General features: G+C 41.3%; 1 protein-coding gene across 2 annotated transcripts in view; it reads left to right on the top strand.

Annotated features, from left to right (window-relative positions):
- The window catches only part of FAM120A (family with sequence similarity 120A), a 53,922-nt gene that overhangs the window by 1,077 nt on the left and 27,994 nt on the right, over window positions 1-24,851 (top strand). For both annotated transcript variants that reach the window (XM_030502155.1, XM_030502156.1), the window contains exons 2-8: window positions 5,441-5,687; window positions 10,634-10,716; window positions 17,990-18,118; window positions 18,606-18,702; window positions 19,747-19,847; window positions 20,118-20,401; window positions 21,803-21,890. In XM_030502155.1, the coding sequence (XP_030358015.1) occupies window positions 5,441-5,687; window positions 10,634-10,716; window positions 17,990-18,118; window positions 18,606-18,702; window positions 19,747-19,847; window positions 20,118-20,401; window positions 21,803-21,890 (1,029 nt within the window). The remainder of the gene's footprint in view (window positions 1-5,440; window positions 5,688-10,633; window positions 10,717-17,989; window positions 18,119-18,605; window positions 18,703-19,746; window positions 19,848-20,117; window positions 20,402-21,802; window positions 21,891-24,851) is intronic.

Consider the following 24,851-nt stretch of genomic DNA (forward strand, 5'->3'; position numbering starts at 1 on the left):
CCCTGTTGACCCGCGCAGGCTTCAGCGACCCGCTTCAGCCTGCGCGGGTCGACGGGGCGACCGTCAGCGCTCAGGGCCTCCCGAATTCCCTCTTTCAGCGAAGCCAGGCCCAGCAGCAGGGAGGGTTTTTTTCCTCCATGTTCTTTCGGGGCCGCTGCTCCGTTGACTCAAAATGTCCCTTCTTGCCCATGGCTCCCTCCGCCTGGGCTGGGACTTTGGTACCGGTTGTACCACACTCTCAAGAGCTTGGTGATCTGATTAATTACTAAGACGAAAGAGGGGAAAGAAATAAATAAGAATCGGTTCAGTTATCACGCTGGAGGATCTGCAACAAGTTCCCTGCTGAGGCAAGGAGGGGTTTAAACTTGCAGCGAAGGTGAAATCGCTCGCTCCAGAATACAGAGTTTCGTGTTTATGGAGGTTTGCTCGGCATTGCCCTAATGTATTGACGGGCTTTTGATCAACTATGGAATAATTCATTTCTTACTCCGTAACGATGAACGCTGCCCGTTTGTGAGGTTGGGAGCGCCGATCTGACAGTTCTTCATTTAAAGTTCTTATTTTCAGGGGGAGCCTCTGCTTTCTGGGAACATAACACCTCAGGTGGGAGCTGGAGTCTGGGGTGGTTTTGCGCCGACACCACGGCCCCGATTTCAAAGGTTGCAGGATATTAACGTGTCGCATCTCTCTGTACAGCGTTTGTGATTTACGATGGTTGCCATTAAGCCCAGCAATTGTGTGTCTTGAAACCCAAGGCGCTGGAAAAACAAGCCCTGGGATGAAGCTGCAGTTTTAGAGAGTTGCTCGCTCACTTTCCGAGAAGGAGGGAAGAGCAGCAGGACTGGAGTGCATACTCATAAGCTTTATTATCATAAATTACTTTTTCTGTGTAGGAAAATTCTATGGGACCTTCAGAGCTGCAGGCTCGATTGCTAGCAGCAGCTTGACGTTATCTGGCTTTTGTACTGCACTTTTGGCGGATTTGAAACACTCCGGCCAGGTTGCAGACCTGAGGTAAAGCTGACTCCTTTAGAATTCACCCAAAAGGTGGCTGTGGGTGAAGTTTCTCCTAGTTCTGCCAATGGGGCAGGAGTTGCTGTTGTTCCCTCTTGGGAACCCTGCTTGCTTGGCCTGCCTCATCCGTGGAGGAGAACCTTCCATTCAGCTCCCTGCTCATGGGGCCAGTGAAAGCCACCCCAGGCTGGCAGCGCGTGTCCAGCCTGTTTGGCAGTGGAAGTCCTGGCCCCAGTGGCCCAATCCCTGGCATGGCAGGGGACACTGTGCTGTGCAAAGCGCGTGTGGAACAAGCTGGAAGCAGAGGCGAAGCTTGTTCTTGAGCTATGCTCAGCATGGTGGCTTGGGCTTGGTCCTGGGTTAACGTGAAGGGGTTATAGCCAAGTCTGCTGTAGTAATTGTGTTCTCCTGGTCAGTGTAGAAGCAAAACGCAGTATGGGTTTTGGATATGAATGATGGTGGGAATTTGAGTGATAGCAGAAACACCCTCTCATTTGAACTTTTGTAGCTAGGAAATACTTTTATTCTTTAGCAGCAAGTTTTAGGGACCATACAGTGAAGGTATTTGCCTTGGTCTGGTTGCAGGTGCTTTATAAATCTTCGTTAATTTGTTACAGAGACTTACAGGTCATTAGTAAAAGCAATGAATGGGGTAAACCAAGATTATTTTTTTTTCCTCCCTTTAATGTGTTAAACTGGATACTTTGTTTAATGCGGTAATGAAATGCATAGTACACAACAGGAAGCTGGCTGCTTTGAGACTGGTAGGAATTTGGTACTTGTAATAGGCTCATGGCATGTTGAACTAGCTGTTAGTCTTCTGAATGCATTCTGTCTCAGCCCTGGTGCCGTTCTGTTAAAGTACATTACATCCAAATACAGTTGCCACATTTAACAATGGTGTCACCTGTAGCACTTTGTTTACTTTCAGGCTTAGCTGCAGCATTAGCTCCTTTATGGTTTCTTGGTAATAGGCGTTATTCTTAATCTCTGGAAACCGTTTTAGGAGTGGAGAGGTCACGTCATACCAAGTCCTTTTTCCCTTGTTTAAAAAAATATATATAGATACAACCCCACCCCCAGTTTTGATGGGGAGGATTTGAGGGGTGGGTGTTTGTCTGCTTTAGGTTAGCGTTGGGAGTTGGCAAGTGCTCATGGCCAAATATTGGTGTGTGTTGGGGGAAGGTTCCTACCCCTGAGCCCCCCTGTGCAGGTCTCTGCTTTGGTTGGTTGTCCTGGGGATGGGAAGGGTGTCAGCAGTTCCCGCTTGATGCTTCATTTGTGCAGCTGTGAGAAACTGGGGATAGCTCTGGTTTTAATTGATTCATTCTCTGGTTAGGAAGTATATTTCATGATTATAGTAGTATCATGCATAATATACATCAAAGATATTGCTGAACTTAAATGACATTCCTTCCCTGCTTTTCTTTTCTTACACAATTTATTATATTTTCTGTCTAATTTCATATATCTTTATTTCTCTAAACCTTACTCCGGTTCTGTTCACATTCTTCTTCACGATTGCTTTCTATCAGCTGTCCTGGTGGGCAAAGAGCAAATGTGTCCTGAAGGGGTGATTTTCATTTGCATGTATGGGTGATTTTTTTTTAAATTTACGTATAAGACAGTTGCCAAATTCTGATGTTTTCTTGCTTTGTTTTGAGAGGTTGGGTTAGAGAATACTGATGAACGAATATGAAACTGATTTTCGTATTCTCAGGAAACATTTGAGTCTTGAGTAGAAGGCTTCTGTGCAGAGCGAGGCTCTGGCTATGAATTCAATCTATTTTGGTAATTAGAAGGGAGAAAGGGAGTAATGTCTTTCCAGAACAATTATAAATCACTTGCAGATGGTTTCAGCAGGATGTAAAAATAACAAGTTCCTCCAAGTTGCAGTGAATATCCTAGGGGTTCTTAGCTTCATTGTGACCTGGTATTTTTCTCTTTGGGGATAGGGGGAGTAATTCTTGAGAGAGTTTTATGCAAAGCAGGTTTGCTAAAATTTAAATGTTTAAGCAGCAGAGATCTCAACATCTTTAATACTTTGGTGAGACTTTGTTTTGTTCTCAGTATCTAGACATGCATGTGCCTGCTCACTTGGACAGGATTGTCTCTTTCTGATCCAGCATCATTGATGTTTACACAAGATTTAGACTTGAAAATTATTCTGAACTCCTGGCTGTGGTTTCCCCCTGTCCCCCTCCCTGGGTGGGTTTTGAAGTGTGCAGGTTGCCTGGGTACAGCTGCATATCTGGACTCTCTCTCATGAAAGCTGTAAGCTATTTCTCTGACTCTCATCTTGTTACAGTTTTACGTTGCAGGTTAACTGTAGCTTGGTAAATACAGCTTTTTTCCTCTGACAGCTCAATTATTTGAACGTGGATTCTAGTATTACCTAAACATACTGGAGGCTCATGCTCAGAGCTTGCTGTGTCAGACAACTCTGTAAAATGGGGAGGGAGGGAACCAGAGGCTGTGGAGGCAGAGGAAATAGTTCATGGGAGATGAGAGCAGGATGCGCACCAAGTTTCCTCTTGTGTTATCTGCGCACCGATGTCACACCTAGTGCTGCAAAAAGAGTTCCTACTTTGTTTTTTGTAGGTGATCTGTAGTTCTCATGCATGCAAAGATGTTGGATTTAGATATATGTACATAATTTAAATCTATCTACCCTTAATAAGAAAAAAAAGCCAGCTGGGAATTTTCCTTACTTAAAGCCTGTAAAGACTGGGGGGCATGGCAAAGCTTAAATTTCCCTTCCTCAGTTGGTAACTGTCTAAATCTGATAGCTTTACATTTTTCCCAAGGTGTGTACAGTCTCTCCCAGTGCTGTGTACAGCAGGCACATGTTATGCTACATGACAGGATAAGTATTAGAAAAATGAATATGCTTGTATTTCTCAGGAACAAGTAAATTTCGAAAAAACTGACAGTCCATAAGCACGTTTATGAGCAGCTAACATTTTCTGAGGCTATAAGGTGGTAGCATTAGGAGTACAGAGAGTTTAGTGAGCTGGTTATTGATTGTAGGAGTACCTTGGAGAGTGAGGTGCTGGCTGTTCAGCTGTTTAGGATTTTGCTTGAAAGAGAGTATGTCCAACATCTCTTGTGTGACCTGTAATGATCCCTTCCAACTCAAATCCTTCTCTGATCTTGTAAAGCTACATGGGAAAAGCAAAATTTTACATACCTCGCCTGAAGACTGTAATTCAGTATCAGGTTCAGAAGGTGTAAGGCACGAGTAGAAGTGTCCCTCTAAACTTGCGGTTAAACAAGAACTCTTTGAGGGGTAGATGACTGTGGGGCTGTTGGAGTGGACTGTAGAGGTGTAGGACCCTTGCTTGTGTTCTGCAGGGCTTCAGCTGCAGAGGGAATAAATAGCATCTCTGGCACTAACACTGTAATTATTCATGCGTACTGTGGAGACTGAAGCTAATAGTTTTGTACTTGTCTATTTTGGGATAGCTCGCTGTCTGCATTGTTAAAATGGAATGCTTGGTGAGGGTACCAACACCCAGGTTCTGTATGTATGTAGATGGTAAAAGCGTTAGGTATCAAAAGCACCCGGCTGGCTTTGGTTTTGTGTGCTTGGATGCAAGCTGTAGCTGTAACGGTTCCTGGCAGTGTGTAGAAATGCAGGACTGTAGGTACTGTGATTGTTTACTGACCTGTCATTGGGGGGCAGGGAGGGTGGTTTTATTATAATCATCTTGATGAGAAAGGGTTGCTTTTATATTTCTGACGTTAGGAATTGGCCCGTATCTCCCCTGCAGAACATGTCTGTTCTAGTCATCTGATTGCCATAGCCTAAAATATGTGCTTTGCTAGGCAACAGGAGTGGAGAGGTGAAGTTTGGGCTATAAACTTGAGGCAGTTTGCACCACAAGAGGCAGCTGTGCATAAAAGAATAGGCTGAAAGTAGAAAGAGGAAAAAAATTGGCTTAATGCACCAAGGTAGACATTTGAAAGGTCAGGAAAGTTTCCTCTGTTCATCGAGGGTTCTGTTTGTTTCTTTTAAAACAGGGCTGCAGAACTTTAAAAATGATGGCTTTTTAAGGGGGCATCTTGGCTTGCTGAACTGCCTAAGTATCCACAGCCTCAGGAACTTTCCCATGAGTTAATACAGACATTGGTACAGTGATAAATATGTCTGAAGTTTGAGTATTTCTGTTAATAAACACTTCAGAGGAATTCAGTAAGATGTAGTGCCACTTCAGTGTGCAGGCCTCCAGAACTCTTGTGTTTCCGAGCACTCCTCACATCCTGTCTGTATTTGCTGTGTCATTGGATTTTTTTAGTTTAAATACGTTGCAAGTGTTTCAAATGCACAGGTAGAGCTTCAGAAAGCCTCAACAGATTGTAATACATGTGATAAATCAGTACTGCCATTTAACACTGTAGCTAATTACTCTGTCTTCCACTATAGGTTGCACAGAGCATTGAGGATCATCATCAAGAAGTAATTGCTTTCTGCAGAGAAAAAGGTTTCCATGGTTTGGTTGCATATGACTCCGATTATGCATTGTGCAACATCCCTTACTATTTCAGTGCCCATGCCCTAAAACTGAGCCGGAATGGGAAAAGTCTCACAACAAGCCAATACCTAATGCACGAAGTTGCCAAGCAACTGGACCTGAATCCAAATCGCTTTCCTATTTTTGCTGCTCTTTTAGGTAAGTGAAGTAATAAAAGTTCTTGATGCTGCTAGTCAGCCTGATGATCGCAATTTCTATTAATTGGTTTTAAATACGTGTGTGTAACTGGACAGAGCACCTAGGGAAAGGCATCCGTTTGTTTCAGACATTCCTCCTCTATGAGGTGGGCTGGATGTGTGTTTATGAGGCTAGACATGCTGAATTTGTAGAGACTTGTGAGCAATGCAAATTGTGGCTGTCTAGAAACAAAGAGTAGAAAGTAAGAATTCTGCAAAGCTCTACCTAGCCCAGATGTTCTCAGTGGGTGGGGGGAATCAGGACAATTGTGGTTCTACTCGTTTTGGTCTTATGTATGAGGTCTACTTTTATTAGTACACTTTCCAGACTGATTAAGCATATTCCTGTCCTGTTCTGTGTTCTACCTAAAAACATGTACATGGAGTAGGGAGGTTTGGATTGCAGGGGCTTTTTTCCCTCAGAAATTAATATTGGACAAATATGACAGCACTTCAGCTGCACCAGAAACATATGTATTGTATGTTTATATATATAATTATATATAGTATATATGTACTATATAATTGAGTGAAACTCCACATTTCTGAAAGCACAGGTACCAGCATCTTACCATTCCATCGGTTTTGTTTGGATAGTTTTTAGCGCTTCTGCTTCTGATGCCAAATGGTGTGGTATCTTTAAGGAGCACAGGTAGGAAGGACTTCAGTTTCACATCTCTGCTTAAATGGGACAATTTTAACACATTGTTTCCACAGCAGTGGAAGAGAATAGCTGTCAGATGAAAGAGTGAATTAATTGCTAATAAAGCTGACTCCAATGAATAAGATCTAGTTAGTACACCATTCTAACTTCTTTTTGGGTAAATGAGCACGGAGCAGCCATGTTCTTGATCTTGTACTGAGCACACAGATTCAGAAACCTGGAATTTCTCTTTATTTTTTCACTGACTTTGTGTTTTAGTTGGGTACATAATAGAAGAATAAAACTTCTCATTTGGAAGTTGTGAATGAGAGAGGCTGTGTATTATTGCTTTAGCATACTAATATTTTGGTAGTCTTTAATGTTGAATTTTTTCTAGTCCAGGCAGGTACCTTCCGTGTTAATAAGGGAAGAACCAATGCATCCTACAGTAGAAAGCCACAAGTATTTGCGTGGTTGAGGCTGCTTTTTGGTTTTGTGCTGGCAGAGTGGGTACCTGCCTGTGTGGGGGAGCAGCAGGTGACTGTCTAAGCTGTGATTTAAAACACAAACTCGGTGTGAATTACATGGCAGGCTACTATTGCTAGGCTTTGTTTTGGAGTCTATAAATAAGTTGTTGCATGCCAATTCAATGAGTAAGAATTACTGCTTGAAAAGTAGTTTCACAGTTGCAGATAGGCTTTATAGAATTAACGTGAAGTACACGTGAGTGACATCAGTTTAACTTGTCGCAGAATTGTAGCTGCAGGACCGTCACTTGGATATATTCAGTGGTAGGTGACAAGTATCCTGGTCAATTTTCTGAAGGTTCTGCAATTTTATGCAAGAAGCTCTTGAATATTTTTCTCTCTTGATTTCTGACATGACAAAATACTTTTCAGCTTGCTTGTAAGGGAAAGAATCTTGAGGTTATTTCATCTGATTACCACAGAGAGATTTTGTAGGCCCTCCTCTCTCCCCCCAAATGGCTACAGAGGTTAAAAACCCCCAGTTCTCAGTTCAGCTACAAGTTTAGTTTTGTGTATTCTTGTGTGTGTGTATTCAGTATGAGTAAGCAGAATAAAGTTTATGGAAGTTAGGGTAAGAATGGGAGATACCTGGGTATTTGGTGATGTAAACAATGATTATATGAGCTTACCACAAACAGATACTGTTTGACTGTACTGGCATAATTTTTTAACTTTTGCAACCTTAGGAATAGAATCACTTTTTTAAAACTAAAATACTACTTACATAATTCTACACACACAGTCGTGTGTGGTGTGACATGTTTGAAGCAGGGTGGCTCATTCAGATCTAACTTTTAGATATTTTTTTTTTTTTTAATATCTGAGGGTTGTCTGGCTTCACAGATTATTCTCCCTTGCTCCTGTGGCCTCTTTGGGTCTATTTTGAACCTGAAAAGTAGAATAAAGAAAATCACAATGGGAAAGAATAAGCTTGATTACATAGGAAGGCGTATGACTGATATATCATTCTGTTGTTCTGGGTACATTAGTGTAACTCCCTGCACTCGCACTTTGTTTAGGAAATGAATGTATTGTGAAACAATTGCAGTTAAGCTGCTGGTTTAATGTTTATGATTAGAGCAGGCCAAAGCTATCACAATAGCTGTGCCAGTATTCAGCTTGAGGTCTGCAAAGCTCTTTCCCTCTATATGGAAAACTCAGACTTGTTTGTTTTCGATACTTTCTTGTCATTAACTTCAAGGGTCAGTTTGGGGATGCTAAAAGGAGAAAGATGTTCTAGATGCTTCAGCTGAAAATGAAGCAGTTAGAGGAGCCTGAGGAATGACACCTAACTGGTCAACTAAAAAAGTTCTCAATGGTATATTATTTGGGACTGAGTTATGTTCAGGGATAAAGTCTCTATTGAAGTATTCCGGTAACATATGTTTCTGACTGTACCAATTAGGCAAATTTTTAAAGATTACTTTCTGAGAAGGTTATGTATACCCTGTGGTTGGTTTGTTTTATAGCTTTTTCCTTCTTGCAGCTTTTCCTGCAGAAGGGTTTTGTAGTTACAGCTTTATAAAATAAGAAGCATCCTTGTCATGAGTGGTTAAATGTGGCCAAGATAATGTGTCCTCTGAGAACATGATCTTAAAAAGATTAGTCCTAGTTGCTGTTGGTGTAAACAGGGAGTTGATTTGGTTCTTTTGTAAATTTTGACTCAAATACTTCAGAATTCTTTAAAACAAAACCCCAACAAACAAAACCAACCCAATCTTCAGTATTAGAAAAACAAACACAGTGTGAGGTATGGGGCCGTAATTCAGTGAACTCTTTCGAAAGGGCAGTGACTTCAATTAGTACCTAATTGCTTTAAAAAACCTGAAAGCGTACACTGTAATAAGCCATTACAGTGGGAAAAATCAATAAATGTTGAGGTTGTGCAGCCAGGTCAAGAAATAGTGGTTGCTTATGTAACGTTGATCTCTTCCCACTGTGACAGTACTTTATAACATGTATTTAGTTATGTAGTCTCACTCTGTTTCTCAGTAACATTTCAGAAGTACGTAAGGTAAGTACAGGCATTACTTGTATTTGAACTGCAAAAGGCACTGCTGCACTTCAGCATCCTAAATTAGGCTGAGAATTAATCAAATGGTCAGACCGTCGTGTATGTATGTGTTGAAGGGGCTGGAATTAACTGAAGTGACGGAGACCAAACGAGATTGAGGTTTTGGTGGAAGAGAGAGAAGCTCTGACTATTTTAAAAGGTGAACTGGGCATCTGCAGGAGTTATGGTTAGTTAATCACAAAACTGTCTAGTGGTCTGGCTATAAGTGGTTTTCTCAGACCTACATTATAAGGGCTGTCTAATCCTACCTTGAGTAGATTACTAAAATATTGCTGTTGTATACAGACTTGTGGAATCTTTCTGATGTGAGTTTATAGTTCAGCTACTAATGAATAAAGTAGGTGAAGTATTGATTGGACATAAAGACTTCCTGCTCTGAGAGCATCTTCTAATCACCAGGCCATGCACAGCTTCTTTGGTTTTCACATGTGAAAGAGCATTAAAAGCAAATTAAATTCTTTTACAAGCAAAATATTAAGAGAGGAAACAATTGTTGTCATATTCAAAGAATCTTGTCATATTCTTTGAGTAGGTGAGAGTTCAAGATGGTGTCCAAACTGTGCAATTAAAAACGCTGTAACTGTTTTAACAGCAATGAGAAGTGTTCATTCACTGCTAAGCTGCTGCTCTATGGAACCAGGTATTGAAAGTATGGTGAAATTTTCTACCAGAAGTATAGTAATACATTCTGTTTAGCTCTTTGTAACGTTTGCATCCACAGACACTGAACTCTGTCAGTGGTTGATTAGTCTGTGATCAATTCTACTATTTGAAATATTTCCTAGTAAGAATTTTTTAGGTTTTCTGAGTGTGATGTGATTGGGCGGGGGGGGTGAGAAGAAAGAAAATAACTCAAGATAAAGTGATCTTCCATTTGGTATGAGCAGCTTGGCGGATGCAGCCACTATCTCTAGTCATTGGAAGAACTTAATTTCCCAATTATTCTGATGCTGCCAGCAGAGGCTCCTGTCTGACCTGGTCAGGTCACCAAAAGAAGCTTCAGGAGTTGTGGTCCTGCTGAGTGGCTGGAGCTGCCGGTGCTGCTGCAGGCGAGATGAACCTGCCTGCTGGCTTGAGCAGAGTGCAGCTTCCAGAGGCAGCTCCAGTGTGGATCAGTAACGGCATGTGCTGGGGTGCAGGAAAGGCTTGTGTCAGAGAGAATAGTGTTCTTACGCTTCTGTACCTGCAATACTAGGTCCTGGTGAGGATGCCCTAGTAAGACAGGTTGAGATTGACACCATATGGCACATCATGGATTGACATCATGCCCCCTCCCTGGCAGTGTTCAAGGCCAGGCTGCATGGGGCTTGGAGCAACCTGATCTAGCAGAAGGTGTCCCTGCCCGTGGCGGGGGATTGGAACTGGATGAGATGTAAGGTCCCTTCTAACTCAAACCATTCTATGATTCTATGATATGTTGTGGCTGGCTCCATTGCTTCCGTGAGCTGGGTTTCACAGCAGAGTGCTTCTTGAACAGAGGGAAGTGCATCCCACAGCAGCATGCTGATGGGGTTTTTCTGGAGTAGCAAAAAGGTATCTGCAGATTTAATCTCTGTAAATCCTGTTGATCGGGAATTGAGGACTGATGGCAAATTTGTTTTGCTATATGTAGAAACAGCACGTAACGTTTTATGATGTACTTAAAGTTCTGCATTATGTTCTAGGTAATCATATTCTGCCTGATGAAGATTTGGCTTCCTTTCATTGGAGTTTACTTGGTCCAGAACATCCACTAGCTTCACTTAAGGTACAAATTTAATATAACTACAAGCAATTAAGATGAACGCAAACATAACAGTTAATCAGAGCAGTGCACTAGGTTAACTCACAGCAGCTATGCCAGGTTCTTGTTCTCGGTCACCCTCTGGTGTCCTGGTCCCTCCCTGTTGACTGCAGAGGATACCTGGGGCGATTAGCCTTGTAAGACTAAACTTAGCCTGCGCCATCCCCCTCAGCCACATGAGCCATACAGCTTCAGTGTGGTTTGGCTTTGACAATGCATCTTCTGACTCTTTTTTTTTAAGAGAAGAATTTTCTGTTTAGTCATGTTCAACTGTCAAAAATAATGAGCTGGATATTTCCTACCATATTGTTTTATTTTCTACTGATCTGAGGTTGTGTGTAGTAGTTTCAAAACAAAATAGGTATGTGTGTTTGCTACTTCCTTGTAAAACCTGAGATGAAAAAACGAAAGACTGAAAGAGTGTGCCTGTGTTTTCATCTTTTACTAAAAAGATTCAAATATAGGACTTCTCTCAAAGTGGTTGATAAACTTTCTGATGTTTAGAATACTTTTCTGTGGTTTAGGCTGAGTACACTTGGTTTACAGCCAGTTGAGAATATGACTTCAGACACCTAGACCTTCTGAAAAGCCTTCTGAACATACTCTAAATTACCTGACTAGAATTAGAATTAGATATTTTTTATCTTTGCTTCTAGATTTTCGTTCTCAGTGGAAGCACCAGTTGGGCTTTGTAGCTGTCACCCTAAGGAAATGAGGCTTGTTTCCTTAGAGGGTGGCTGGGCTGCCTCAGGCAGGCCTCCCTGCAGTTAGTTCATCTGTTGGCCAACATGAATCAGATTTGAAGGCAGTTTCCATTTGGCTGTTACAGGCTCTGTGGAAACTGATACACAGCTATCAGTGAAAAGGACCCAAATGGGTGCCCTCACGGAAGGAGAAGGCTAGCACAACACCTCATTTGTTTAATTTCACAGCATCAAGCTTGGCAGTTAAGTACGTAGCCCCAAACTAACCACAGCATTTCTGCCTCCTGGCTGATAACCATGTCAGAGGGAGATAAAGAAGGGCTAAAGCAACAGGGACACAAGCAACAAGGACACATGTCCGCAGGAAGCCGGTCTTCATTAGTCATGGAGCAACTTTTGGTTCATTTCAGGTTTTTTTCCTTTTGCATCAGTTTCAGAGTGCTCATAGTTTGAAAGTACAGCTTGTTTCATAGCTCATGAATTCACTTTAATTTCATTTAACGTACTAGTATGTCAGAGGTGTCATTACAGCTCTCTGTAGAGACAGACTGTTAATTGTAGCTGTGCAGAAAACACTATTTCTTATACATTTTATGAATGCTTAAAACAAACTAGGACACATTTCTATTAGCCACAACCTTGCTAGCAAGAAGTAGTTTCAGAACAGTTACAACAAGTGCAAGCTGTCATGAAAACTGGAAATGGGGGGGAATTTTTGTGGTTGCTGAGCATGTCAACCCTGGGCTCTATTTAAAACTTTGCTTTGTATTGTCTATTTAGAATTACTATTGAGTTTCTACATACATGGGACCCAAGGGCTCTAATTCCACACCTCATCCAACTCAGGATTTAGAAAACTTATTCACACTGTGTAAAGATTTTAATCTTTTGTATCTAGGACAGCATGGTCTTGCATCAGAGCTAACAGATTCAGTTCCTAATGGCCTGATTTCTTGCTTTTCAGTGAGAACTATGACAGTTAATAATGGACAATTAATTTTACATTCTTTCTCAATCTTTTACTATCATGTAGCAATATGGTTACTCTTCCTATGAGAGAAGCTTTACTAGTTCACCAATTATAAAGTGTAACTTAGAAAAGAAACAACCAGTCTTTGCTGATAGAAAATTGGTGTATCTGCTCAGGTGTCAACATAGAGAGGTGAAAGAATGCAAAACTGAGGACCTGTACCTCTGTTTTAAAGTGGGACATGAGGGTGGTGCTTTCGTCTAGGAACAGCTGAGTAGAAATGGGAAAAAGTGAAATGGAAACCTGAGTGAAGAATCCATGTTTCACATCTAGAAGGAAGTGAACCTGTTGGAACAACATCTTTTCATGCTGGATAAAAAGCCATGTCTTTCAGAAGGCACCAGCAGCTCAAGCCAAACTATTCAAGTTCCATGGACAAACGTAAATTAGGAGATTTGAATTGTTTTTGTTGCAAAAGGGACAGAGAATCAAACCCTGACACTGCAGGCTGTTCCGAATCAGGATCTTGTCTGTCTACATGTCCCTGTGTAAACAGATAATCCAGCTAATGAATGTGTAGACCTGTGCTTGCGTCCTCTTACCTGACTGAGAACAGAGGTCACTGAAATGACCACCTGAATCAGAAGCTGAAACAGGAAAGGAGTTGATAGACTTCCTGAGAAATCGTTTGACTTCTAGAACTTGTTTGGAAACTAACATGTTAGTACTTCTTGTTTGTGTGCTTTGGGATTTATCTTTAAGACAAAGACAATTCAGTTCTTAGTCTGGGAAAGCTTGTTACAGTGTGGAGCTTCGGGATCAATGCAAAACACCATCAGAATGATAGGAGGGCAGGTTCTTATATCTGGAATGAATTAGTACCTATTTGGGAGCACACACTCTTTCTTCACGAGGTAACCTTAGAAACAAGTCTTAATGCAATCTCTCTTTCTGAAAAAGAAGAGTGTGCAGGGAAACTGAATCTTGTTGGTTGTTTCACCTCAGTAGAGGTAGAGATGCTTCCAGAAAGCAATTCAAAATATGCAGGTTAGGCTCCTTCTCTGAATTGCTCTAGGAAATTCCTGTCTTTCTCTGTTTGTTGACTTCAGAGGGTGTCTGCCAGAGGGAGACTAATATGCTAAGTAGGTGCTTAGGTAATTTGCTGCTGCAAAGATAGCAGATAACAAAGGTGTTACTCTTAAGATACGTTTAACCTGTTTTGTTGGGGGGATTTTTTATGCTGAAGGTCATCATGGGATGATGCAGGTCAGAAGGGACCTCAAGAAGTCATCTAGTCCAACCTCCTGCTAAAGGCATGGCCAGCTTGAAGTCGGAACAGGTTGCTCAGGGCTTTGCCTAGACTAGTCTTGAAAATCTCCAATCTTGGAGACTGCACAACCTGTCTGGGCAGCCTGCTCCGTGGTTTTGACAGTCCCAGTGGTAAAAGCGTTTTGCCTTGCATACAGTCTGAACCTGTCTTGTTTCAGGCTATGTCTATTGTCTCTTTGCTTCCACAACGCACTGCTGTAAAGAGCCTGGCTCCATGTGCTTGATAACCTTTTTGTAGGTATTGGAAGGCTGCTGTTGGGTATCTCCAAACCCATGTCTTTGCCAGACAGAATAAGCCCTGTTCCCTCAGCCTCTTCATATAGAACAAATGCTCCAACTCCTTAACCATCTTGATGGCCTTCTGCAGAACTAACTCAATTTTGACATGTAGCTAGAGCCCAAACCTGAATGCAGTGTGCTAGAGGTGATGTAAAGATCCCTCAGTCTGCTGATGGTGCCCCTGCTACACAGCCCAGGGTGCCACTGGCCGCCTCTGTTCCAGGGCACTCTGCTGGCTCATGGTCCGTTTGCTGCCTTCCAAGAGCCCCAGGTCCTTCCTGGCACATCTCCAGCCTGCAGAGTAGCTGGAGGTTATTCCTGCCCAGGTGCAAGGCTTTGCTTTTGTAGTTGTTGCATTTCTTAAGGTTCCTGTTAGCTCATTTGCTTGTCTAGGTCTTTCTGGGTGGTAGCCTAGTCCTTAGGTTCGTGGCAGGGGTGTACAGGGTTGTCTCATATGAAGTCTGTCTATATCACATCTTTGGCTTGTGTTTCTGACATCAAACAGACTGTTCCTCTGTTTAGATTTGGTTTTCTCAGAGGCCTAGGTATATAAATTGTTAGGAAATTATTTCCATATGGAGTGTATTCTTGTTACCATCAAGACATGCAGCAGCAGCAGGTCAGTTTCCCGACCGGGAGGGAGGAGGAGAGAGTCTGTGTAATTGAATAACCCGGTCTTCAGGGAGATGAGCTGCTTTGGTGTGAGAGGATTTTTAGTCATCCAGGGAACTTCTTGCTTCTTCAGAAAGCTTCATTAGAATAGCTGCACTACAAACTCATCACATGAAATGTTCGTAACGTTCAAAGGCCCCTACAAGATCCAAGCAGTTTGGATGCTACCTCTAATAGAAATTACAAGACAAAAATAACAAACCGCAGGCAATTTGTTGTAGTATTCTTCGTATCTTCAGCCTTTCCTCCTTCCAGTGGAAGAAAAAATAATGTTCTTTATGTGTCACCCCACAGTAACTCAATGTTCAAGGTCTCTTTTTCTAATGATTTGAAAATAAAACTAAACAAATTATCTGTTTCCAGCAAGCACAACAGTAAATGCTGTGTTGATTGGCTTTTAAAGGCTTCGCTTCCTGGAGACAATGGGCAACTGGAGTTGTCCCAGAATTGGAGAGCTTTTCCAAAGTGTAGCTTAGGTGCCTTCTACAGTATCCTACTAATCCCATGGAGTTATGCATGTGTGAGTCTGTTCTCTTTCAAGAAAGCATTTTTACTTGTTTATTCTGTCAAAACCAAGATATTTTTTGTAGCTTCTGGGCTAGGAATGTTGCTCTCTGCCTCTCATTTTGCCAAATACCTCTGTAGAATTAATTTTCTTTGCCCATTTAATCTTTACTAGGTGCATTAATAGGTGGCTTAGAATTTTTGTCAGTGGTCGTGAATTGAAGTAGTCCTTTTACAACTGACAAAGAAACGGTGTTGTTTTCAGATGTTACACTTTTTAACCTGATCACCTCCAAGTGTGTGATTCATCTCCATGTTTGCCTTGACAGAATCATGGAATGGTTTGTATTGGAAAAGCCCTTAAAGCTCATCCAGTTCCAACCCCCACAACGGGCAGGGACACCTTCCACTAGAGCAGGTTGCTCCAAGCCCCTGTGTCCAACCTGGCCTTGAACACTGCCAGGGATGGGGCAGCCACAGCTTCTCTGGGCACCCTGTGCCAGCGCCTCAGCACCCTCACAGGGAAGAACTTCTGCCTCAGAGCTCATCTCAGTCTCCCCTCTGGCAGCTTAAAGCCCTTCCCCTTGTCCTGTCCCTACAGGCCCAAAATTAATTCCAGTTTCCAAAACTGATTTTCTGTGGGCTTCTGTGTAGGTCATGACATTTTTAATTTTGAGGGGGTTTTGGGCGTTCTCACATCTGGACTCAATGTCTTTGAAAGAGTTAATGAAAATAACTTCCAAATATCTGAAATGTCTGTAAATAGGTAATGCATACTTTTAGAAGGTCTCACTTTAGGAATTAAGAAGATGTTCCAGTGAGGTCTTTAGGCTGTTTAAAAGCAGCTAACTGGGGGTGATACACATAGTAAGCCCTTAGTATGTCTCACTTGAACTTCATACTGCTAGGGTCTGAGCTGAATATTAGTGCTAGAATGTTGTGATGCCAACTGCTTACGGTGTATGAAATACTACTGTCTTGGAGATCACATAAAACTAATGATAGATTGCTTACTCCTTTCATCCACTGAATTTCCAAGAAGAGAATGCAGAAGCACTTAGGTAGCGATGCTAGATTTCTCCAAGGGCCTCTGCAGAGAGCACATCTAGCATGACACAGCCATGTTATGATTCAGCTGCTTCAGAGATGTAGAATTGTTACTGTACAGATAAAATGGGAGGTGTTTGTAAAACGACTTAAATTACCAGTGAGAAGAAGAACCATTGCTTCTGCTTACAGATTGGGTGCAGAATTTTATCAGTATTTGTGACTGTAAGCTTACACTTAACTGTGATCTATATTTAATATTGTTATATATATATTCAGAATGCACACTAGTGAAAATTTAGAGTTTACTATAGAAAAAATAGAAATAACTACTGTGCCACTGACTGCACTAAACAGAACTATTCTTAATTTAGACTCCGTAAAATGTGGAGCTCATCTCTGGTAGAGAATGACCGGGTATGGAATGAATATCCTGACATTTGTAACAAGTAGACATTAGGAGAAGGAAATGAATAATAATGTGAATCTGGGCAAAAATTCTGTGGTCTAAATACGAAGAAGGCAGTCTAAGGAATTGCATAATACATGGGTCAAATAAGGGCAGGAAAGAAAATAATTACCTATGGTAGACTCCATATAAAATAGGGATTGTAGTGCAGATGTTGAAGTTGCAAAGATAAAACTTACGAAGTATTAATCAGAATTTTGCATAAACGTTTCTGACGAGACTGAATTGCAGTGTTTTCTAGTGAAGTATGATACCTCTGTGTAGAATGCAGAGGTAAATAAATATTGTTCACATGTTCTCATTATCTTCAAAAATAGAACTGGTAAATAATAGTAATCATCTGTCAAGTCTTGAATCACTGATTTTTGCAAATAGGCAGATTAAACTATGTTAAAAGCAAACCCTGGCTGCCCCCAAGGACAGATGCTCCAGAGCTGGACACAGGTTCCAGGCAGGAGTTTTAGAAAATCTTCAGGCATCCTCTGCAATTTAAGACACGCAGTTGGAGCTTCTGCTGCCCCGCTGAGTGCACTCATTGTGCAGCTCAGGGGGAAAGGAGCAGAGTCTGCCCATGGTTGAGCAGTTCTTCACACTCAGCTCACAGCACTGCTCACTGCTTTGAATTTGGTAATGGTCCATGGTGGTTGCTTGACCTGAAGTTTCTATACCCCATATAGGATCATAGAATCACAGAATCACAGAGTGGTTTGGGTTGGAAGGGACCTTAAAGCTCCTCCAGTTCCACTCCCTCAGGGACACCTTCCAGTAGAGCAGGTTGCTCCAAGGCCCTGTGTCCAGCCTGGCCTTGAACACTGCCAGGGATGGGGCAGCCACAGCTTCTCTGGGCACCCTGTGCCAGCACCTCAGCACCCTCACAGGGAAGAACTTCTGCCTAAGAGCTCATCTCAGTCTCCCCTCTGACAGGTTAAAGCCATTCCCCTTGTCCTGTCCCTCCAGGCCCTTGTCCAAATCCCCTCACCAGGTTTCCTGGAGCCTCTTCAGGCACTGGAGCTGCTCTAAGGTCTCCCCTTAAGGAGCCTTCTCTTGTCCAGGCTGACCCAGCCCATCTCTCTCAGCCTGGCTCCAGAGCAGAGCTGCTCCAGCCCTCGCAGCATCTCGTTCCAACAGCTCCACGTCCCTCTTGTGGAGTTGCCCCCAGAGCTGATGTTTTCAGTAAATAACCAGTTTAATTCTCTGCTGTGTAAGCGATGTCTCCTGTGTGCCGCTGTTGGTTCACACTGGCCTGTGTGTTTATTTGCACAGGTACGTGCTCACCAGTTAGTTTTACCACCGTGTGACGTAGTGATCAAAGCCGTCGCTGACTACGTCCGTAACATTCAGGACACCACTGATCTGGATGCCATAGCAAAAGATGTTTTTCAACATTCACAGGTAAAGTATAACACAAAATATGTTTTGGGTTTGTGGGTTTTGGTTTTTTTTAAACCAATGGTGTTATACCTTTGTGTTGAGGAATTGCATCCTATAATCATAGTGGTTTGCATCAGTTGATAATAGGAATCTTTTGGTATATGCAGTGTCTTAGATACCCTAATTTTACTTTCCAAAGGTAAAAATACTGCATTTACCCTCAGTGCTTTAAATTCTTGATAATCAAAGGCATTTTGATAACCCAATGGTTTTTGTAGTCTGTCTTTGTGCACTGTCATTGAGAGTCAGTGGCACATGAAGGCGATACTTTCAAGCTTTATCCTTACATGGATTGACATATTTCTTGTACAGTAGTAGTGCTGTAGTCCCAAGGGTCACTAGGCATTAATCCCCTATGTGATGCAGTACATGTTAACTGTAGTACTGTGCTGACCTATAGGTGATATGCCTGGATTTGTGCCTGACACATCTTTTCTTTTTATTTTAGTCTAGAACAGATGACAAAGTTACTCGATTTAAGAGAGCAGTTGCTTATTACTCAGCAACTAATAAACCTATGCCATTTCATCCACCACATTACCTAGGTAAGTAATGAAATACGACTCTTCATTTGAACTAAAACCTGCGATAATCCTAAACCAGAAATAGTATTATTAGCAGGTTCTTGTAAAAATGTTCATATTCTTTGGCAGTTTTCATTGGCTGTTGTTTGAGATTTCAAAGGAAGGTTTTCATATAATACATGCAGAGGTTGTGTTTCTTCCCCAAAAAGAGAACAACCTGGACTGATTTTCCTCTTAGCTATTGCTGCATTGGTTCTGGCATTGGACACTGCAGAGTATGGTGCTGTAAGCAACTCATGTCTGGTTACTGGTTCCAGTCATGGAGATAGTTCCTGTTTCTGTTCTGTAAAACACATTTCCTGTTTCTCACTGGATTCACCTGACACGTTGTAGAAATCCCTTTATAGCCTTTGATTTTTTTTCTTTGATGTCATAGCATACCTGCTGAAATTGCAACCACGGATAGTTCTGGCATTGCAGGTTATTCTCCAGGCTTACAAATCAACTGTATGGACACAAGATTTACTCTACACACCTCATTCTTAATACTAAAACTAACTTGAGCTGAAATCTCCTAAAGATTTTTCAGTTGCCTCACTGGGTAACACTAATACAGATTTATTTTTTTTTCTTCTGTTTTTTGGGGGGGTAATGGGTGTCTGTATTTACATTCAAAGACCTGCATTAAAGGGCATTAAGGCTACTCTAGATCAGATACTCAAATGATAGTGTCTGTGACATTAGTTTTGCCAGCTTCTTCATTATGACAGCTCTGAGGCTTTTTCCTATTAAGCTTCCTTTGATACCCAGGTAGAACAGAACTGTGCAGTAATGAACTGAGAGGAGGTGAGACAAGCAACAGAGGCTTCACAAGCTACAAAGTATTTATTAAGGCAAAGATGAATAAAACTGACTTAAAGGCATGCTAGAAAGCAGTAATGCTAACAGAAGATGAATAAGTAAACCATAGAAGCAAAAAGATTAACAGGATAACATTTGTGTCAAATAGTGAGCGTTTGGCTTTTTCTTCTTTTTTCTTTTTCCCCATCCCTGTTTGCAATATAGCAGCCAGACCAAATCAGTTTGGTATGCCTGGGATAGTGCCACCATATGTTCCTTCTCAGATGCTTAACATTCCACAGACCTCACTACAAGCAAAACCTGTGGTAAGTTTAGCCCTCCGCCCTTCTTCTTGGCAGAAGCCTGCTGTGCTCATCAAACTAAAATCAAGGTGGGAAAGGTGTATCTAACTTAGCATGAGCATTCACTGATTGAATTCTGAGTCTGGAACTATAGTGATCTACAGACTCTGGTAGCACAATTTTTGTACATGTCCAAGATGGCTGAGTCTTAATGTGTACATTTGGAAAATGTAGTTTGTGTTAGATGAAAAGCCTTTTTGATACCTTCACTTAAGAAAGATCACTTTATTTTAGGCTCAGCAGATGTCCAGCCAGGGTGGGGCCCAAGGCCAGGGTCCATACCCGTATAGTCTCTCTGAGCCAGCCATCACCTTGGAAACGGGTGGAAAAAGTCTTTCTGAGCAGAACAACTACAGTAACATTCCTCATGAAGGAAAACATACACCATTGTATGAACGATCTTCTCCAATCAATCCAGCTCAGAGTGGAAGCCCTAATCATGTGGATTCAACCTACTTTCCTGCCTCTTCTACATCTTCGTCCTCCGACAACGATGAAGGCAATGGAGGTGCAGTGAAGTAAGTTTTCCATGAGGATGTTTTCTTACTTGGCTTCTGTTAAGATAAATCTACTTTCAAAATCATTCAGCAGTATCCTGAAAGTAAGAAATCTGCAAATTAGTGGTAGGATAGGCCTTAAAAAAATAGTTTAACGTTACTGTGACTGCAAACACTATGGCTGCTCTCTCTGGTCACAGTGTTCCTTAACAAGCAGAAATCCAAATCCAAATAACTTTGGGTGTTTTTCCATTTCTGCTCGTATGTTCTATTGAAAGAAGGAGACACTGAGATTTGTAAATGTCATAAAGCCTTCGAGTTCTTTGTATAAAAGAAATATTCCTACTTCACAGTATTATTCATTAAAACTTCACTGAATTTGTAGTGTGTACACTACTTAAGTTTTGGGATTAATGTGGCTTTGCAAGGAAACCTGGTGTGAATGTCAGAAATTCACCCTTCAGGATAGTGGCTCAAGCCCTCATTGCCAGGCTGTGTGTGGAACAAAGCAGCAGGGAAAAGGGTTTTGCTCTGTTCTACTAAGGTGCCTTATTTACTGCAGGAGTATTTTGACTGGCACTAGATCGTCTTGTCTGTCCTTGGCAGTGAAGTTATGCAGACTTTAACTACTGCTTCCCGACCCACAAAAAGGAGCCCTGAACAGAGGCAGTTTGTGTTTCACTTTGTCTCATTAGGGGTAGTGGCTTATGGTGTGAGAATCACAGCCTTGGGACATCAGCAGGTCTGTGAGTGCTTCTGAAAGTTTGGTGCTGTGCATAATAGTCTGTTACTACTGGGTAGTAAATTCTGAATATGTCTACAATAATGTGTGATGGCTTGGACTTTGCTTTTTTGGTGCAGTCTGTCAACTTTGAATATTATCAGGTGTTCTGCTTAGTAAATCAAGCATGTTTGCATGGCTCCCATGCAGCATAGAACTGGAAATGTATCTGCTTTAGAAAAAACAACAAAAGATATTTTTCAGTGTTTTTGATAGTGTTGCCTCACATTCTATGCAGTAAGTTTTGAGTAAGCTTAGAAACTGAAATCTATACAGTGTCTTTATAGATGACCTTTGGAAGGTCCCTTCCAACCCAAACCATTCTATGATTCTATATCACAGTTTGCGGGAAATTACTTCACATAGTGACAAATATTTAAAGTTCAATCAAGAATTTTTCCTGCATGAACATTTAGTCACTGTAATATGTAGCTCTTTAAATACACCCTGAACGTTGACATACTGTAAATCAATGAATGTTGGTATTAAAGTCTCTTCAAGACTCTTACAAATTGACACTTCTAATACATAGCATCCCTGGGTCTCTGGCCCCATAGTTCCACTAGTGATCACCAAGGATTTATTCCACTCTGTCTTCAGCAGCACTTTAATACGATGTTGTTCTTTGTGTTGTCCTTCAGCCATGTCAGTGGGAACAAAATTGGCTGGGAAAAACCAGGAGCCCAGTCAGAAAGTCAAACACGTGGAGAGCTGGGAGACCAAACAAAGGTAATTCCTGGAGTTCCAAACATCACAACTTACTCTTTTGTGCTAGACAGAAAAGTCTGAGTAGAATTTTCAGTATTGATCTGTAGGATTTAGTGTAAACTTTTGCATGATTTGGTGAATTACAAAACAAGAACTTTAAAGGACAGTCAGAAGTTTTCCAAGGAGTATTGTAGTGAATACATGAAAATTAAATAGGGTGTGTTAGAAAATAGTACATAGAAAACAGTACACTTGTATACTCCTTAGCTAACACTCTCATCCTTAGATATTGGTATTTGTGTTTACAGTAGTGCATTGGTTTGATTTTTCCTAAGGATTACAGTGGTGTAAGTGTCTGTGGATTCAGAGTCCGTTTTGTATAACCTACAGTGAAGTAAGAGCAGCTCTAACATACATTTCAGTGTTAGCCACAGACCATTGTATTAAAACTCAGCTGAGGAGTGGAAGTCCGTTATAACCACCTGGTAGGGTTTTCACATAATAGATGCAAAAGCAGCTCCATGGGACCGGTCAGAATGTATTGCTACATAACTAAGGAAGGATGGGATAACTAAACCCTTGCTAAAGACGTAACATTATCCTATTAAATTTCTTCAATATCTAAACCCATTGCCAAATGAAAGAGTATGATGGTCTGTATTTCAAGGTTGAACTGTGCTTGGAAAGAACATTCCAAGCATTTGCACTAAATGTCTCTGCATCTTTGTGCTGGAACTGTTCAACTCTTAACTTTGTGTCAAAAAACCCCAATCATGAGTGAATTACACTGCAGGCAAACAGAACATTTTCCATGTACCTTTGGCATAGAAATTCCAGTAAACTTGGGCTTTGTGCTTAAAATATCAAGCTGATGATATCATCCATCAGTGGTTATTATTTTTGCAGACTACGCCCCGTACGATAACTGTATCTGCCTGGGGATTAGTCACCATATGCAAATGCTAATTTGACCTATTCCTTTCTTCTCTGTATGCTGGGCCATGTATGAAGGCTAGTGCTTCATCCCAGCTGCAGCCCTGTTTTCACACTGAATTCCAGCTGTGTGAGCAGCCACTCAGCTTCCCAATAGCTGTATGCTTGCAGTGCAGCTTAAATGCCTCCAACTTCATGGATAAATCTTTGTGAGTTTTACTTGCCTGTGCTTTTTTTAATAGCAATTCAGTATTTTAATATTTAGTTCAGTAGCAGGAGAAGACAGTTGCATCTGTTGAGCGTGATAGGGAGAGTTATGAGTACATTTTGTAGATGAACTCGTTATTGTAGTGAAGTATATGTTAATGATGCCAAAAAAAAGTATTTCCTGAAGATTTCAACTGAAAGAGCTATGTGAGTTTCTGAGCTAAAGTGCTGAAAGTCTGGCATAGATCAGACAGCTAGCAGCAGTTTGACGCTCCTTTCACTTTACTTAAATGTCAAGATCCCTTGCTTGTAGTTGTCTCAGCACGTGATTACACATGACAGAGGTATGCTCACCTCATTCGGGTGGAGGTATATCATTAACGAAAGAAACCCCAAACTTTAAACTATGGTAGCTTCTCAGCTTAGGTATTTGAATACCAATATTCTTCCAATACCTAACAGGGGCTAACTAGATCTGGAGCTTTTGACAAGGGCCTGTAGGGACAGGACAAGGGGAATGGCTTTAACCTAACAGAGAGGAGATTGAGATGAGCTCTGAGGCAGAAGCTCTTCCCTGTGAGGGTGCTGAGGTGCTGGCACAGGGTGCCCAGAGAAGCTGTGGCTGCCCCATCCCTGGCAGTGTTCAAGGCCAGGTTGGACACAGGGGCTTGGAGCAACCTGCTCTAGTGGAAGGTGTCCCTGCCCGTGGCAGGGGGTTGGAACTGGATGAGCTTTACAGGCCCTTCCAACACAAACCAGTCTGGGATTCTGTGATTATCACTGGAGCAGCTCCACGACAACCTGGCAAACGGGGAAAGCGTTGCTGTCAGTTTTGTCGTCTTCACTCTGTGCCCTCGGTAATCAGCAGTCTGTAAACTTTTCTTTGGGGTCCAGTATCACTGACTTCGAGTTGTTGGGGTGGTAGAAGACAGGGACAAAAATCTTTAAAATTATATGTATTTGATAATATAATACAGAATTAATAGAGCTGTGATAGCTCATGTGTTTATAAATCATTCTATATTAGTATGTTGTGTTAGAAGTATTCTGTTTTACAGGTTTTAACCATTTCTTCTGTGTATTCTCATTTTTGTAAATAAAAATCTAGATTACCAGCTCTAACATATATGAAATATATTCTTCTAGTAACATCCTCATTGATCGTGTGCCTAAAATGTCATCTGAAAATAATGTTGCCCCTTTGATATTTTGCTTAGCATGTTTTTACTAATATGGACCTTTCTCTAGAAGGTTTTTGGAGGGGGTGTGTATGTTTAGGTTTTTACATGCAGGTTTGTATTTTTCAGAAGAGTGAATAAGCTGAGCTTGCTTGGGTCTGTTTTTTATGTACCTTGTTCTGTGGGATTTCATGGCTTGGGCCATTTTGGTTCCAGGTGTTTTACTCATGCATGATGTATCATCAAGAGAATAAATGAAACTTCAGTCTCGAAGTTTTTAATATTACTATGATAGTTTATAGGCATGAAACTAGTATGAACTCTGAAGGTACAAACAGCTTTCCATTTTGAAGACAAGGATTTTTAGGAATTAACTGCTTTTCTTGGTAGCATTTGTGAGCAATACAACATAAATGCTTTCAAAAGGCTTATTCACCAGGAAGTTTATGGTATAATTTTGACATTTTTCCTGATAAGTTTGTGAACTACATTTCTAGAGAGTAAAATGCCACGTTAATGGTGCAGTAAGAACACGTTGCCGTTTTCTCTTACAATCATCATCTCAGACAAAAGAATTTTATATTTAAAAAAACCAACACATTTACAAGACTTCTAAGTTCATACACTATATAGTCTATAATAATAAAATGTCTATAAATGTCTT

This window comes from Strigops habroptila, chromosome 11 (assembly GCF_004027225.2).
Source record: "Strigops habroptila isolate Jane chromosome 11, bStrHab1.2.pri, whole genome shotgun sequence".
Classification (NCBI taxonomy): domain Eukaryota; kingdom Metazoa; phylum Chordata; class Aves; order Psittaciformes; family Psittacidae; genus Strigops; species Strigops habroptila.